Source organism: Talpa europaea (assembly GCF_964194135.1).
Source record: "Talpa europaea genome assembly, chromosome: 5".
Classification (NCBI taxonomy): Eukaryota; Metazoa; Chordata; class Mammalia; order Eulipotyphla; family Talpidae; genus Talpa; species Talpa europaea.
Window position 1 is genome coordinate 8,896,893 of NC_140071.1, and position 16,962 is coordinate 8,913,854.

Consider the following 16,962-nt stretch of genomic DNA (forward strand, 5'->3'; position numbering starts at 1 on the left):
CTAATGAAACACTAGGTTACACAAAGATAAATGTAAAATGCCCACATTAAAGAATGTGTAGATATCTGTATATAAAGTATTTTATTAGTTCTACATCCATGGCAACAGAATATTCAACAAGGAAAGTCAAGTTTGCATTCTTATATTGAGCAAAACCAGAATTAGTCAAGTGTTAGCATAATACCCACTCAATTTCTCCCTCCCCAAGGAACACATGAAGCTAAAATATAAAGTACAATAATTTAAAGTGAAATGAGAGAAAAGAATGTGGGCTACTCATGGATATGGTTATTATTTTAAACAAGGCTAAAACTTAGTGAAATGTACAAGCTATGATAAAAGCATTCACATATTTATTTACCATGTATCCCCAGTCAGCTTCTTGAAATAATTTGAAGTGGTTTTATAATAAAATGAGGAATAAAATAAGGTTATTTATTTTTTAAATCAATAACAAAGTTAAAGGATGAGAAAGCAAATACTATGACTACAAAGGATGATGTAACATTTGTAATGAATATTAATTTAGATATTGCCTATCACCACAACATTAAAATACTATTGATTCTATAAATATTACTATCTTATACGAAGAAACACATTTTTTTGCCATATATTGATGCTAAATGTTCATTGAAAAATAAAAAAAATGGTAAGTCCTAGTATTAAATTCCTATAAGGAGTATTCAAAGAATTTATGAAATAAATATTAATAAATGTAATTAACATGTTATCAATTTATAATTTATGTTAGAAACATATATATTAAATCAATTTATTAATCACAAAAAATAGCAATACAAATAGCAAAACCCTTGAATTAAAATGTAATTTTGTAAGAGTATTAGCCATGCCTAAGCTAACAGTGATATAACCATAATATATACACATAATAAGACTGTATAAATACGTGAGTACAGAAGTCCATAAAAATAATTTCCCTGAGCCAATATTTTGTTAGTCGTGGTGTGATGATAATTTTTATGTCAATATGTCTGGTAAGTGTATCAAGTATTCTAGAGATACAATTATTTTTTTAAGGCGCTATACATAGATACTGAGTATTGACTCATATGTCTGTATTTATTCATTAATTAACAAAGATTTACTCCAGTTTTTTTCAAAAAACATTGAGACAGGTGAAATTAATAATAATTTCATTTTAAATTATTGTACTTTATATTTTTCAGTTTAGCAATATTCACAAAACACTCATGGATAAAACATCCTCTCCTGTCAAACATATGATTTCTTGACCCAGATGATAATTTTCCACAAATATGTATTCAGGTAGTACAATTTTCAATATTTAGATTTATATGCATGTGGATGAATTTTTTCATTTTGCTTTTTCACTCAAAATCATAGTTTTGAAATATAAGATGCTACATGTATTTCTCATTCATTAACAACATAGTATTTCACTGTGAATATCCCACAATTTAGCCTTTATTATTTTTTCTAATTTAAATAATGTTTTACTATATATTATCTTACATATTTCCTTATGTACACGTAAGAGAGTTAATATAGGTCATATTCAGATATAAACCCCCTGATATTTTCAGGCTACTGCTCATCCCTCTTTCTAGAATTACCTTCCTGATAGCTACATCTTAGTTTCTACAAACTAAGTTTGTTCCTCTCTTCAAAGATAGTATTGATGAAAACTTAGACAATCATTTCTATTCATTATAGACAAACACTAGAAAGATAAATTAATTCCTGTGGTTTCTCTTATAAACTATAAGCCTATGTCACACAAATTAATAGTCACAGCTATTATCTCCTGGTTCTTATCTAGACATGTCACATGCCTTTGGCCAAAGCAAGCTAATTGGCCAATACCAAACTTAATGAAGACATATCATCTACTTAGAGGGAAACATACAGAGGAGGGAGAATATGAGAAACTGTGGGCAAATCATTAAATGTATGAGAAGAGGCAACAGAGATAAGTGCTTAAGGATAAGTCAGTAAAATTCTATTCCAAATAGAATTCTCTTGAATGTAAGACAAAAGAGAATGAATATTGCATAATGATTGCATTCTGAGATGTAAACATCTTAAGTTGTTTTCCAGGTTCTCTGAAGAGTGAACTCATTCTTTTGTTATAGCACATTTTTATCTCACTCTCATATTTAATGCAATTTAGCTGAAGATTTCAAGAGTAATAGCATTCTTTCTTATCAGTTTTGAAGATAGCATTCTATTGTCATCTGTACTCTATTATTGTTGATGAGAAGCTTAGAGCATGTCAACTTGTTTTGTCTTGGGTTTTGGAGTTCTAAACTACATCACAACACACCTAAGTGACATTTCTCTATGGCGTCTGGAACTTCTCTTGATTACTCATCAATGGATTAACATCTGTTCTTATTCTTAAATACTATACTGCCTTACCATTCTCTTTGCTGTCTTCATCTGAAATCGTTATACATTGAAATTTTGTTTTCCTTTGGTATAATTTTCATTCTAAGTTTTAATTTATAGTCTTTGGCCTCTTAGCTGCCTTCTGGCTTATGTCTTCAGGCTTGTCTTCCAGTTTTCTTACCATGTATTTGGATGTACCTGGTCTCCTATCTCCCCTCTTTGTCTGGGTTTTAAATGTTCATGTCTGTGTTGCTGCTTCTACTGACTGACACGTGGAGTCTTTTCATTTTCCATTTCAAAGTGAGCCTTGGTTTCATGCCAGACACCTAGCTCAAATAACATCCCTAATGATTGCCTGTAATTACACACTTCCTCCCTTTTTGAGAGCTAACAAGATGAGATACCAGCGCCCAGTGCTTGCAACCTGCCTTATACTCCCTTTGGGCGTTGGCATAACCAGCTTGCCAATGTGCCACTTGCTCTGCAGGTGCACTCATACCCCTATAACCATACGGAAATATAAATTAAAGTCTACTGGGGGAACATACAATTATATCTGTAGCAGAATACACACGATTCCCTAAACTCTTATTATTCTAGAGTCTGACATTTCGGCTTCTCAGTTTTATACCCAAACTCCAGTAAAAAGAAAGCATCAATTCCACAGTATTCTGTATATTTTTAGAGTTCAGGAGATGGAGGATTGAAGCACCTATACAAATATGCAACAGTGGAAGCAGCCTAGGGAAGGTGACTTTGAAGGAAAGGAGCTTTTGGAGCACTGCAGCTGGTCCCCACGTAGGGACTCCTGAGCAAACTCATCTCTACTAAGCCAACTCTTTTCTAAACTACTGAAATCAATATTCAGGTTCATTACAACCTGGCTCTTCTAAATTCCTCTAAATTAAATTTCCATTGCAATATTAGATCCTTAAATGTTGTCAAAACAAAGTACTGATAATCTAAAATCCTAAACTGCTGCTCTTGTAATTATGAAGGTAGGTTCAGACTGCCTGACTATTAGGTACATTGCTGATAACAGTTGAAAATGTATGGAGAGAATTTTTTTCCTGAATGAGATGTCTGCTTCACAAATGTCTGCTAGATAGTCAATAGCATTTTTGGTGCCTTAAATTATTTTAAGATAGAAATTTATCTAATCTGGGGCCTCCCTGGTGGCGCAGGCAGTTGAGCACCACACTGTGAAGCTGTCCACAGCTTCGGCAGCATGGGTTTGATCCTGGTCGGCCGGAGAGAATCCCACATGGCGTGGCATACCTCTGCTGTCACGCCCACTGCTCCCCTCAACAGTGTATTTCAGTCAGCCTGACTGTTCTGTTCCCCACTCTGTCTCTGGTGAATTCTTTCACCCTCCCGCACATCTGGTCTATACCCCTGATCTTGTATAAATAAATAAATAAATCTTTAAAAAAAAAAAGAAATGTATCTAATCTGGAAAAGGTAAATATAATAAGACAATTATGATTTAAATGCCTTAAAAGCAATGATGTACCTGACATCAGTAAAATGGCAGGTGAGGAAGTGCCAAGTCCTCATTCCCCTACAAAACTGAAAACAAGGAATAACTGGCTGACTAAAAGTTTAGGAGCTCTGGAAAACAGTCAAAGGTCAATGGGAAGCAAACATATGCTTAGAGAAAAACATACTGAAAATTGAAAGCACGGGTGGTACCTGACTTGCTCTTGTCCTAAGTTCTAGTACACCACATTACAAAGTTTTAGAGCTAATTTCAAGTAGTGCTAGTGTTATCTATTTTGGTTTTCAGGTTAGGTAGTTTTATATAGCATACAGTATCATAATTTCATATTGTTGTTTCTGAATATCATATTTTCCTAAGCCTTGTAAGAGTCTTACTCATAATTTCTTAAGACTGTTTCATAAAATGCTAATGATTAGCTTGAAGCACATTTAAGAAATGAAGACTTGGTAGAATAATAAAATGGCATTTGTTTCATAGAAGCTTGTCACTTTTAATACACTTTTTTCCCAGGATAGTATTGATTCTAATTGCTTTTTAGAAGACCTTGTGTCTTTGCTTCAGCAACTTTGCCAGGTGAGCAAATAAGTCATTTCATATTAACCCCAGGCCTTGGCCTATAAAACCTATAATCCAAAATGATCATTGCACTCATTTTAATGGATATTTTCCTTGCATGAACAATATTTACTTGGGAGAGTAACTAGCTATATAAAAGTTACACATTATTTATAAAGAATTCTGGGGAAAATTGATTGACATGTTATATGGTTATTTCCTGTGATTTCTGCTTAACCAGGGTAATTGGCATTCTTGATAAGCTTTGCCAGAGAGCTTCTAAATGTCTAAATTGCTTTATGAGATAGACTTTACATGGCAATGCTACTTTCAAATTTTAAAAAATTACACACAAGAAATCTGGCATTTTCCTCTTCTAAGGAACTTGTATTGAATACAGATCACTAAGTATTAACTTAGGCTTTTCCTGCAATGTATTTAGTATGCAAATTAAGCAAATGACTAATACAACAGCTATTTGAATGCTTCCCATTCAAGGGCACTTGACCTACATCAGAACATCCATTGTGCCCTGGAATAATATGTTTCCAATTTCTTAACCTAATACATTCAGCGGTATAAGGTGTGATATGCACTTCAGCAGTTGATTATCCTATAAATTTTTTTTTCTTCAAAGTAAGGTATAGTGGGCCACTTTTCTTTTTAATATTCTCTGACTTAGAGTCATAACATGACTCTTAAAAAGCTGAAAAACTGCAAAGTTATAAAATTTGAATTGAAGAGTATTCCTACTTTTTCTAGCATTTATGAAAAATTAGAAATTGATTTTTAGACTCCAATAACAAGCAAATGAATCCAGGAAATATGTGCCTATGTTCACAAATACACATATTTCTTTGGAACAGAGTAAGGGAAAAATAATCATTCTATAATTTTGCCACAGCATACAGCCAAACACATTTTAACCATATCATAAAAACAATTGACAAATGATGACTAGTAAGCTCTAAAAGCTCTAAAAGACTAGTAACCTCAAATTATTTCAAATATTTGATTTTAAATTTTTAAGAATGCCCTAACCTTACTTATATACAGCTATTACTTTGTCGAGAATAATATGCTTTGTAGGTAAATGTATCTTATCCAATAGAATAGATGACAAAATAATGTTTAATCTTCTTTAATTTATGCAATAAACCTTATAATATAAGATGAACATATTTTGTCTTTGTCAAATCCAAATAAAGAAATGATAGACCAATAACTTGTCTGTTTTATAAGTAATATGGTAATTCCTACATTCTTTCAAAACCCAAGCTTTAATGTTAGCCACATTGACTATCAAATGATAAACTGTTCATCAAACTTTCTTCCATGATCTTTCTGTTTAAACATAAGTGTGATGATCTTTCCAATCTGGATATGATAGAGTGGTATTAATCTTATTGCCTTACCCTGTGGAATATAACTATGAAAGCTACACGATCTACTTAAATTGACTCTTCAAGTCAGTTAAGAGTATTCCATGCAGGACAGCAAGATGAGGTATGATCCTTGACAGAAAGGAAGAAAACAAGATAAGTTCTATATTCACAGTGATCAAGGCATTCTTTGATATGCAGAGCTAGTGGAAAGGATTCAAGCAGAAATGATATAGTTTGATCGGACAGATAGAGTATCTGAAATGAGGACAAAGACACAAAGGAAGAGAAATGAGTCCCAAAATGAGGATCAAATTTTCCTTGTGGTTATTGTAGATATATAAAGCCACAACTATTTGCACATGTGGAGACACAAATAAACCAAGAGAAAGAAAAGCTAGAAGGCAAAGAAGCAGGAGATTTCAGCAGCCACCAAACACTGAGAATCAGAGTTGTTAAATACTTGAGACTCTAGCTAATACTGCAGAAAAAAAAAAAAAATTTGGAGTGAGAGCTAATTTTCCAGAATAAGGGAAATATAAGATCAGTTCTAACAAAATTGAACAAATTTAGGTAATCCATATTCTATACATCAATGAGAAAAAATGCACCCCTCTTTTGAGGACGATGGGATAATCATTAACTTCTATAATTGTTAATATATAATGTCTAATCAATAATTCCAATGGTTACTTAAAAATGGAAAATGAACAAAATCATAAAGGAAATGACAAAATGATCCAGACATGACCATTCTTAGAAAAATTATCTACGATAATATGTTCAAGAGAGAAATCTAAATATTTTTGCGGGTACCAATAATTATTATTTAATAAACAAAGGTAAAATTATAAAACTAAAGAATTTAATACTAAAACGCACACTTAATAAAAGAAATAGATTGGGTAGGGTGGAGAACAGCCTCAGTTTTAAGAAAATTAGTGTACTAGAATATAGGTCAAGGTTGAAGAAAATGATAATAATTATACATTAAAAGAATCACAGGCTGATGGTACATAGTTGAATTACCTACCATATCTGCTTTTATATAACGAGGAGTGAAATGAGAAAACTAGATAGAAGAAATATTTGAATAAAAACAAAAAAAATTTTTCTAGGAACTAACAAAAGATAACTTAAAATCAATTATTACTGAATGGGAAATTAAAAAAAATAAATGTCATTTAGGTCCATCATCATTGAACTAATGTAAACCAAACAAAAATTGCATCTTATGATAGTAAACATATTTTAATGGAGTCACCTAATCTATTGTAACACAATAAGACTAAAAGCTGTTTTTTAAACAAATAAATTAGAAATTAGCAGACAATTAAATGCCATCTTTCATTATTGAAACAGGCAAAAATCCTTCAAATTGTAATTCTACTAGAGTGGAATTATTATTGAAAAAATAAGGAAAGTAAAACGGAGCCCTAGACGGCTGAATAAGAGTGACAGAGACACTCTCACTGAGGAAGAACCCCAAAACGAGGGCACAGAGATGCAAAAGAGAAAACATCTCCAAGATGAGAGCTTTTCAGCTTTTTCCTGGGCAAGAATGGTTAAGTCTGTGCCTAAGCCCAGACACCCAATCTTCCACTCCACCAAAGCAGGCATGAGCTCCCTGCACTGAGGACCGGAGGTAGATGAGTAGAGCAAAGTGGAGGGGAAAGACAGATCAAGACTTTTCCAGACAGACTTAAGTTGAGGGAATTCATCACCACTGAACACTCATTGCAAGAAAGCTAAGGATTTATCCCAACTGAAAAGAAAGGGCATGAAATAAAAGTAAGAAAATACAAAAAGGAGGGGAAAATATCACTTTTAAATATATAGTAAAACTCGTGGACCAACCACGTATAAAGCAAAGTGAACATAAAAATAGCAGAGCAGGGGGCCTCCCCAGTGGCCTAGGCATTAAGTCTCAGCGCTATCATCTCTATGGCCTGAGTTCAATCCCCCGCCAGGGAGCTGACCCACATATGGCACAGCAGACCTCTCCTGTCTCTCCCGCTGCTCCCCTCACCAGTGTATTTCAGTGGATCCACCTGTTCTGCTCCCCACTCTGTCTCTGGTGAATCCTCTCAGTCCCCCATACCTCTGGCCTGTACCCCAGTTCTTCTATGCAAAAATAAAAGTAAAAAACTAAAGAACAGAGTAGAAAAAAATAACTAATTTACTATAATCAGTCACGGGAAATGTAAATATAAAATAAGATTTGATATCAAAAATGTTAATTGTGGGGACAGAGAGGTAAAAACTCATGGTTTAGGAATGTGTTCAAATATCAATATATATATAGATTTTTTTTCCAAATTCATGTTACCCTCAAAGCAAGAACCTTTAGTAAAAACACAAAAGAAGATAGTAAAGGAACCTAAATACACTACTAAAGAAAAACATCAAACCTCAAAGGAGAAGAAAAATAAGCAGAAAGGAACATTGTAGAACTATGAATACAACCAGCTATAAACTGGCAGTGGTGTTAAACAGCTTTAAAGCTATTCCATTTTTCAAGTAATAACATTAAAATTTAAGGTAGAATAAATAAGCTAATATCTGGAGCAAACATTAACATACATAAGGCCTTGCTTTATGAACCTTCATGCAAATTACTGAATTTTATATGCATATTCTTTATATAGAATACTAGAAGTCAGTGACATTTTACCTACCAAAGAATAAATTAAGCAATAACTGTAAAATAACTATAACATCATGAAAAACAGAGAATTACTATAAAACAGTTAGAAGCAAGAATAACTATAAAATAACTACGACATAGTTGAACCCAGATATGAGAATATTAAGAATCTTATGAAGTAGAATAAATTCCTTTCAATAAAAGGATGAATATTGTTCAAACTGAGATTTTTTTTTCTCTGAAAGAGGGGGGCATCTCTGGTATCCTTTGGGTCAAGTTTCAAGCCATAGGTGAGTGGATTTGTTCTCTGTCACTGTGCAACTTACAAGTAGGTCCATCCCCTAACCCTTTGCTCCCCACCAGCCATCACTAGCTGGCATTTAGCAGTGTCTGTCCCTGTGCTAAGACTAGAGATATCCAGTCTTGTTTCTTCCATAGCCATCTCTCTGATGCTAACAGTCAGTCTGCATCAGTGGGGTCCTTATCTGTCTTGCATTCATTCTACACCACTGATTTCGTAACTCCCTGAAGACTTTGGAAAGCAAATTATTTGTCTAATTCACTATCTGGGTCTCAAACACTTACTGAAAACTTATTTACTTTAAAGTAGGGATGCTGTGATTGTTTTAGATTAAAATACAAGATGTAATGAGCAGACTCCCTTTTGCAGGCCATGGTAGATTCATGGAAGAAAGATAAAGGAAAAAATATGCTTTGAGAGAATATTTCTGGAACACATTGCATGCAGGATATTTATATAGAGTCCATCACAGCAAAGGTGTAAGTAAGACAGCTCTCTCAGGTAGGAGAAGAGAGAAGAGGCTCAGAAAGGGACTGTAAAAAAACACATCTTTTGAGAAACAGACTACCGATTCACTCAATGGCTGGCCATGATATTTTTACATTTCATAGATTTATGCATTTCACAAATGCAAGTCCTCATAATACATATAACCTGTATTTTTATATTACATATATATATATTTACAGGAAGCTTAGAAATTTCTATTTGGCTTTTATCCTAGGCCACTAAATTTAAGTGTGTGTATGTGTGTGTGTATATTATATATCTCTATATAGATACATACATTAAATGGATATGAGTGTGTGTACTTAATATATATAAATGGATAAATATGTATCCATTTAATGAGGTATAGTGTGTATGGCTACAGAATACTGCAAGTTACTTTTGCCAAGGTGACACCCAATCATTCTGAAAGCAGCTCTGTGTTTGGTGCAACCTGTGTTAAAAAAAAAAAAAATAGCTCTTAAGCAAGTCAAAGTTGAGGTTCTGTGTGTTTTTGTCTCTTTTTCAAAACACTGAGTGCAATTCGAAGCATTGCAAGATTGACATCTGTCAGTTATTCTGCACAGACTGTTACAGACAGAAAAAAAGCAGATCCCATTAGAACTAATGAGTTCACTCAGAGTATGCATTTATTCTGTTTGTTTGTCAGGTAAAATAATTGTTTTATTATGAACTGATGCTTCAACAATAACACTGTAATAATCAAAATAATGGAAATTATGAATAAATTTTGTATATTCATCAAAATTATAATTTTCTTTTAATTTCTTTTTTATTGTTTATAATAATTTTATTTTGTGTTTGTTTTTTTTCTTTTTAAACATCCTTGTTTTTTTTCACAATATAGGATTTCTCCCAACACCTAAGTGCCCACAGTCTTCCAACACATGCCACTATGCTCTCTTTTTGATTTCTAAAATCAATTTTACATTGTAAGTGTAAAAATTAGTTTATGGAAAAAAGGTGAGAGAGAGAGAGCAGGAGATGCATCTGTATGATAATCAAGCATTTACCAAGCCTCTAATGTGTATAACTTGTGTTTACTCTATTAAGAGATATAATATCGATATATCTCTAAAAAGAGTGGTGGTAGAAGCTAGTGAAAATTAGGTAGACAAATTAGTGCTGTAAATTACAGTCAAGCTTATGTTTAGTTGGGCTTAGCGTCACTATTTTTTTTTTTTTCCTTCATCAGCACACAGCAAGTTTATTGAGGAAAGAAAAAAAGGAGTGTTATCTGCATAGACTCACAGAGACAGAGCTGTCTACTTTTAAAATAAAGACTTTGAATTTTGGTTTCACATCTGATAAAATAATAGCACTTGATTCCTAGTGATACATGTGTCATACATGTTTTGCAGATGAAGTGATCAAATAAAAACACACTGTGCAGTTTGTAAGATGGCTTAAAAGCAACTCATATTTTATGGTTTAATACAATGTAGACATATCAGTGACTTCTAATTTTTTCAGACATAGTTTTCTTGTACAGTAATAGCAACATGAATGAACCAGGTCACATAATTTTATCTCTAGGACCGGTATTTTTAATTTTTTTTTTTTTACCTAACTATAAACTTGACCTGCATGTCTTCTAAGAATGGCCTTTTAACAAAGAACATTGAAATTCAACTCATTCACTCACTCATTTGTAGTCATTTATCAAGGACTAGCACTGATCTGAACACTTAGGTTGATAAAGACAATTTAGGTGTTCTTATTTGAAGGTACTTCTAGAAGAAGAAAAGATCTGTACTCTTGGGAGTAAATATAGCACACAAGTACATGAAAAGGATTAATTAACTCTCTGCTATCTAAACACAACTGTTAAACAGAGAATTCTCAGTTGATTTAAAGATGTACAAAGATGTGTTATGTTTTCGGAGTAGGCAGCATTCTCCTGGGGGTAGGCCTGGAGTGTACTGAGAACTGTATTAACAGAGAAGGTTGGGGAAGGCATTTCACACTGACTGAACCACTCTTGACATACCACATTATCTACTTTATTACAGTGTTTAAATATTTTGTGTAAGATGGACAGCAGGGATAGCTCCCCAGCAGGATTTTATATAATTAACAATTATTCTATAAACTGCAATCTAATTTATGCCCAAAATATTCTATTTTTCCCCTGCTTTTGGGATGTCATATTCACTGTTTTCTTCCAAACCCACAAAACTTATATATCTCCCCTTAAATTGCCTGCTAGTTTGTTTCTGTTACCTGTATCCCTTTATTGTGGGGGCAGGGAAGAGAATGCGGAGAGAGAGAATTCATTGATAGCATGAAGGATTTTTTTTAAAAGATCAATCATAAGAAGTAGACATGAAATCAACCCCCATACAGAAAATGCCCATATCAAATGTATCTACATACATTTGTAGATACCTACACAAATATCTCCTTAGTACTACATACCAACTTAGTGAATGCAGGAAATCATTATTCAGTCCCACTTCACCTTTTTTTAATATTTAACTTTGATGTCAACTGGAATGTTTACCTTTAATACAATGATGATTACCTACCAGATTCTGGAGATAGGAAGTGGAGTGATTTCTCTAGTTTTATACAGAAAGGCGCCCACACAGCAGAATAGCAAAGTATTCCAATTGATGGTAACAGTAACATGACATTATTCATTCAATAATTGTTTTACATGTGTGAGTAGTGAGGATGCAAATCATAAGAAACCAGTACATACTCTGGGGAAAGCGTGGGGGGTTGTCGTTGACATCGGTCAGGGTGATGTTAACTGTTGTGGACCCCGAAAGCCCTCCAACTTGCCCAGCCATGTCTTTGGCTTGAATAACCACCGAGTAGTGTTCTCTGGCCTCTCTGTCCATGTTATGTAAGGCAGTTCTAATAACTCCTGTAACACATTTAAAAAAAAAAAAGTGTTATACATTAAATGAGAAGTTATCTAGATCTCTTTTTTTTATGAGATGGATTTTCAAATCAATTACTCTTTAAAATTATTTTTATTTTCATTGCAGTATCATTGTTTTATATCCTTAGTATTGGTCTGTCAGTTAGGATTTCCCCCCCTCAGCTGTAGTCAGCATAGCTCCCTCACTACTGAAACACCCACAGTATTCCAGGCTGACGAGATAGGCACTGGCCTAACTGTGTTACTGAAACTGTCTCATTGAAACATTTATTTACAACCACAATTTCCAAACCTTTCTATTAGAAGCAAATTAAGATGTCCATCTCTTTGTATTCCTTGGGTGTGGACCACCCCTAGAGGATGCCCTTCAATCCCAGCTTAAGCTCTAAATGTCAGTTGAGATGACCATTTGCATAGTTTCCTAACAGGATTGTCAAAGCTTGATGATAGAAAATTGAGGAGTGTGGGCACTTGAACAAAGATTACAGACAGGGGGCATTTAATATTTATCAATATTGAGAAGTATACTATTTTTGTCAGGAAGTAACAATTACAGTAAGAATTGAATATAAACACATAAGCAAAATAAAGTGGTAAGACTGACATCAAAAATCACATGGTAAAATCAGATATTTTTATATTACAGAGCCAAAGGAGACATTCAATGATATTTTAGATAATTCAATAAAAGGATAGCAAATATTATATGCTTACATATACTAATGCACACACACACATTATATAGCTTTGTCAATGGAGCTTTAAATTTCAAAACTGAAATACATTTTCCAAAGGTTCAAGTTTACACAAGGACTTAATTATGTCATAATTGTCCTCCTGTTGATGAATCATATTATAAACAAGTACATAAATGTATGTATAATTTACATGCAAATATTATTTATATACTGTATTTATTATGTAATTATTCATATAATACATGCCTATAAATATGTAATGTAAATATATATTTTTTTTGCTACTCTAAACATTGCTGCTGCAAACATTTGCTACTTCAAACATTGGTCAATACATAAACACCACATTTTACTTTTATTAAAAGTAATTGTATCACATCAATTTTAATATGGACGCCAATGGATATGATACACACCTCATCAGTTAGCAGTGTAGTTCATAGAACAGTGACAATTATAGCAATTGTTAACTATAGAGTTTAGTAAGCACTTTTACAGACAATATCATGATAAAATGAGAGAACAGGGGGTTGTGTATTCAAGTTTAAAGCATCTTTAAAAGTAGAAAGGAAGAATTCATCAGTTGTTTAAAATATTGAACATGGAACCACCATTTTTCTCTTATTTATTTTTTACTGAATTGATTGGCTATGAAATGGCTTTGAAAGGAGAGCCTCAGGCACCAGGAATAAAGATCCCACAACTTTCAAAATTTGTGAATATTTAATTGAGGGTGTTCAGGAAAACTTTCCTAAAGCTAAACAGAAATGAAAATTATCCTTATCAAAGGAAATTATAATAATATGATGATAAATGATTCATCTAATTCATGCATATGAAAAAGCCTCAAGCATTCTTATGAAATAGAACAATGTTTTATCACATATGATAATTATATACAAAGGAATTAAATTGATGCAGAAATGAACAAGCCAAAAATTTATGAAAATATTTTATGAAAGAAATGTATACTTTCAAATATTTGGAGAAAAATAAAGATGCCATTCTAGAAAGAATACATTATAATTAAGACTTGCTTCTGGTGTATAGAAATATGAGATTATTGTCCAGAATAATGTTTTACAATGAAATCATTAAAGTGATATTTTGTGGTATGTGAATACATAAAACAAAAATCAGTCTTAAGGTGAGAAATTCATGAAATTTGAATGTTTTTTATTAAGAGCAGATAAATCAGAACAATCTGCTGTTTTATAATAGATTTAATAATCTCACTGTATCCCCAGTATGTCTCTTCTTTTACAATGCATTTGTCTCTGACACAAAAAGGGAAGAAACCTGTAGGCCAAATTGCCAATGGATAAGAAAAAGTAGTTCTAGAACTGACACACACTTCTCAGAAATGATTCTGGAAGGCTCCATTTGCACATGCTTGCCTACAGCCTCCCGGAGAGCACAGGGTAACTGGGGAAAGATGCAGTCAAATTGCCATAGCAACATTATTCACATATACAGTAATCCCTTTGTAACATGTTTCCCAGATGCTGGTAAGTTAGGCAGACAAGAAAACAGGTGATGTACAATGACAATATTATTTTCTTCTTAAACACATTTTACTTCTTTAGTAAAATTTTAATACCACAGCAAAATTGAGCAAAAGTACAGAGATTTACCATGTACCTCTTTTCTCCTCTTCCAGCACATTGCCTTTCCCATTATAACATCCTCCAGGGCCTCGTTGGTGGCACAAGAGGTAAGACACAACCTATGAAGCTATCCGCAGCCTCTGCAGCACAAGTTCGATTCCTGGCCAGGGAGCATCCCACATGGCGCAGCAGACCTCTCCTGACTTGCCTGCTGCTCCCCTCAGCAGTGTATTTCAGTCAATCTGCCTTTTCTGCTCCCCACTCTGTCTCTGGTGAATCCTCTCACCCCCCCCACCCCCACATCTCTGGCCAGTGTCCCAGCTCTTGTATGTATAAATAATCCTTAAAAAAAAAAAGATTAAAAAATAAAAACACCCTCCACCAGATGGTGTATTTGCTACATTGACATATTGTTATATCCCAGTGTCTGTCATTTATATTAGGTTTATTAATATCTATAGAATAACTTGCTGGTATTTTGACTGATAGTCCATTGAATCTATGGGTATAACTTTGGGAAGTACTGACATCTTGACAATATTGAGTCTTCCTATTAATGAACATGTATTATCTTTCCATTTATTTAATTCTTCTGTGTTTCTTTCACTGAATATTGTGGTTTGCCTCATGTAGATTTCATGTTTTTTTTTTTTTTTCATTAGACTTATACCTAAGTATGAATTGGGAGAAGAACTAACCGAAATGGTGCTGTGTTTTTAAATCAAAGTTAATTTTATTTTTTTCCTTCAAAATCTGGATAGATTTTATTTCCTAGCATTGTGTTGTATAGACTGTTGGAGATAAAATTCTAAATAAATGGTAAAGGGATCATCTCACCTTTTTCTTGATCTTCATAGGAAAATTTCAATTTTTCTACTAAGGGAAAACTCTAGAGTTTTTCAAGAGTAAATGAAACATGGTATCACTCTATTTGAATTGGTTGTAAAATTTAAAATATATAAAATCCTTTCTAAATTTAAAGTGCAAACTATTAATATACTACGTGAAGCAGACATATAACAGTGTGTCAAGCAGACTCAAATACCCCTTGTCCAATCACACCACTATTATAAATGGTCCTGATGCTTCATTCTTCTTACCCTGCAGAGCTTTGCCCATGTTCCAAGTTACTAGATTTATCAAAAATTCTCCTCACTCTAAACACATATCAAGTGCACAATTTTACCCTCTTTTGAACAATAAAAACATTAAGAACATTAAGCAAATAATTAATTAAATCTAAGTTAAACAGGAAATCGTCTCAGCAAAGTAACTTTATATGCTCATGTTTTCAGGGCATCTCAGATTCTACCTGCCCTTGCTGAGCTGTAAAATCTCTCCCTTTCATTCTACACATTGAACCAAATTGGATGATGAATTATTCAGTCACTTTAATTTTTAGAACGGGTCAGTGGTTTTCCAACCTGACTATGATTGAGATTTCCTTAAAGAGGAAATTCCTGGGACCCAGCCTCCAGAGACATTAATTTAGCAATTTGGAGTGGATGTGGTCTACTTAGAGCTCCAATCGATTACTGTATTAATCGCCTCAGGCTGCACTAACAAAATGCCATAAACTTGGAGGGTCAAAACAAAGGAGATTTATTTATCACAGCTTGGAGACTGGAAAGATGAAGATGTCAGCTGGTTTGTTTCTAGGGAAAGAGCTTATCTCGGCTCACAAGCATCTACCTCCTCCTTATCTCTTTTATCTGGGCTTTCCTTGACACAAGAGCTGGGGATAGTTCATCCTCTTCATTTAGGTCTCTAATCCCATCCTTAAGGGTCCATCCCCATGACCTAATCCAACTCTAACAACTTTCCAAAGGTTCTGCCTTAAAATACCATCACATTGGGAGTTAGTGTTTCAACATGTGACTTTGGGGGCATTAAAATATTCAGTCCATAACAACTACCACAGGTGTTTTTAATGCAATCATTCAAGGTCATATATTGAAAAATCACAATTAGAAAGACAAAGCTCTTTATGTATTTGCACATTTGTTTATTTTTTATTTCAATCTTGCCATGCCATTAAATGCAATTGTATTTGAGTATCTATACATGTGTATATGGAGAGCAAATAAATTAATGGTAATATATATGTTCAAAACTATAAAACCTAAGCCCATATATAAAATTAGGATAAACTATATTTCTACAACCCAAGTGAGAATTATGTGTATTGGACATTTCCTCTTATGAATCCATGCACTCGGTATTAAAAGTTATTGTTGTCGTGCATATAATTAGAACACACTACATGTCCTATTCATTAGATAAATAGTAAAGAAAAAAATAGAGTAGCTAAACTGATTACTATAAATTATTATTTTTAAATGTTTATTTATTTATGCATTCAAGAACTGGGGTACAGGCCAGAGGTGTGGAGGTGAGAGGATTCAGAGAGAGAGTGGGGAGTAGAACAGGGGGATCTACTGAAATACACACTGAGGGGAGCAACAGACAAGACAGGAGAGGCCTGCTGAGCCATATGG

The 16,962-nt window shown here is 33.5% G+C and overlaps 1 protein-coding gene across 3 annotated transcripts in view; it reads right to left on the reverse strand.

Annotated features, from left to right (window-relative positions):
- CDH18 (cadherin 18) overlaps positions 1-16,962 on the reverse strand; it is a gene marked incomplete at both ends in the record, with an annotated part of 213,640 nt that overhangs the window by 75,687 nt on the left and 120,991 nt on the right. For all 3 annotated transcript variants that reach the window (XM_084234089.1, XM_084234091.1, XM_084234090.1), the window contains one exon: positions 11,974-12,141. In XM_084234089.1, coding sequence (XP_084090215.1) covers positions 11,974-12,141 — 168 coding nt within the window. The remainder of the gene's footprint in view (positions 1-11,973; positions 12,142-16,962) is intronic.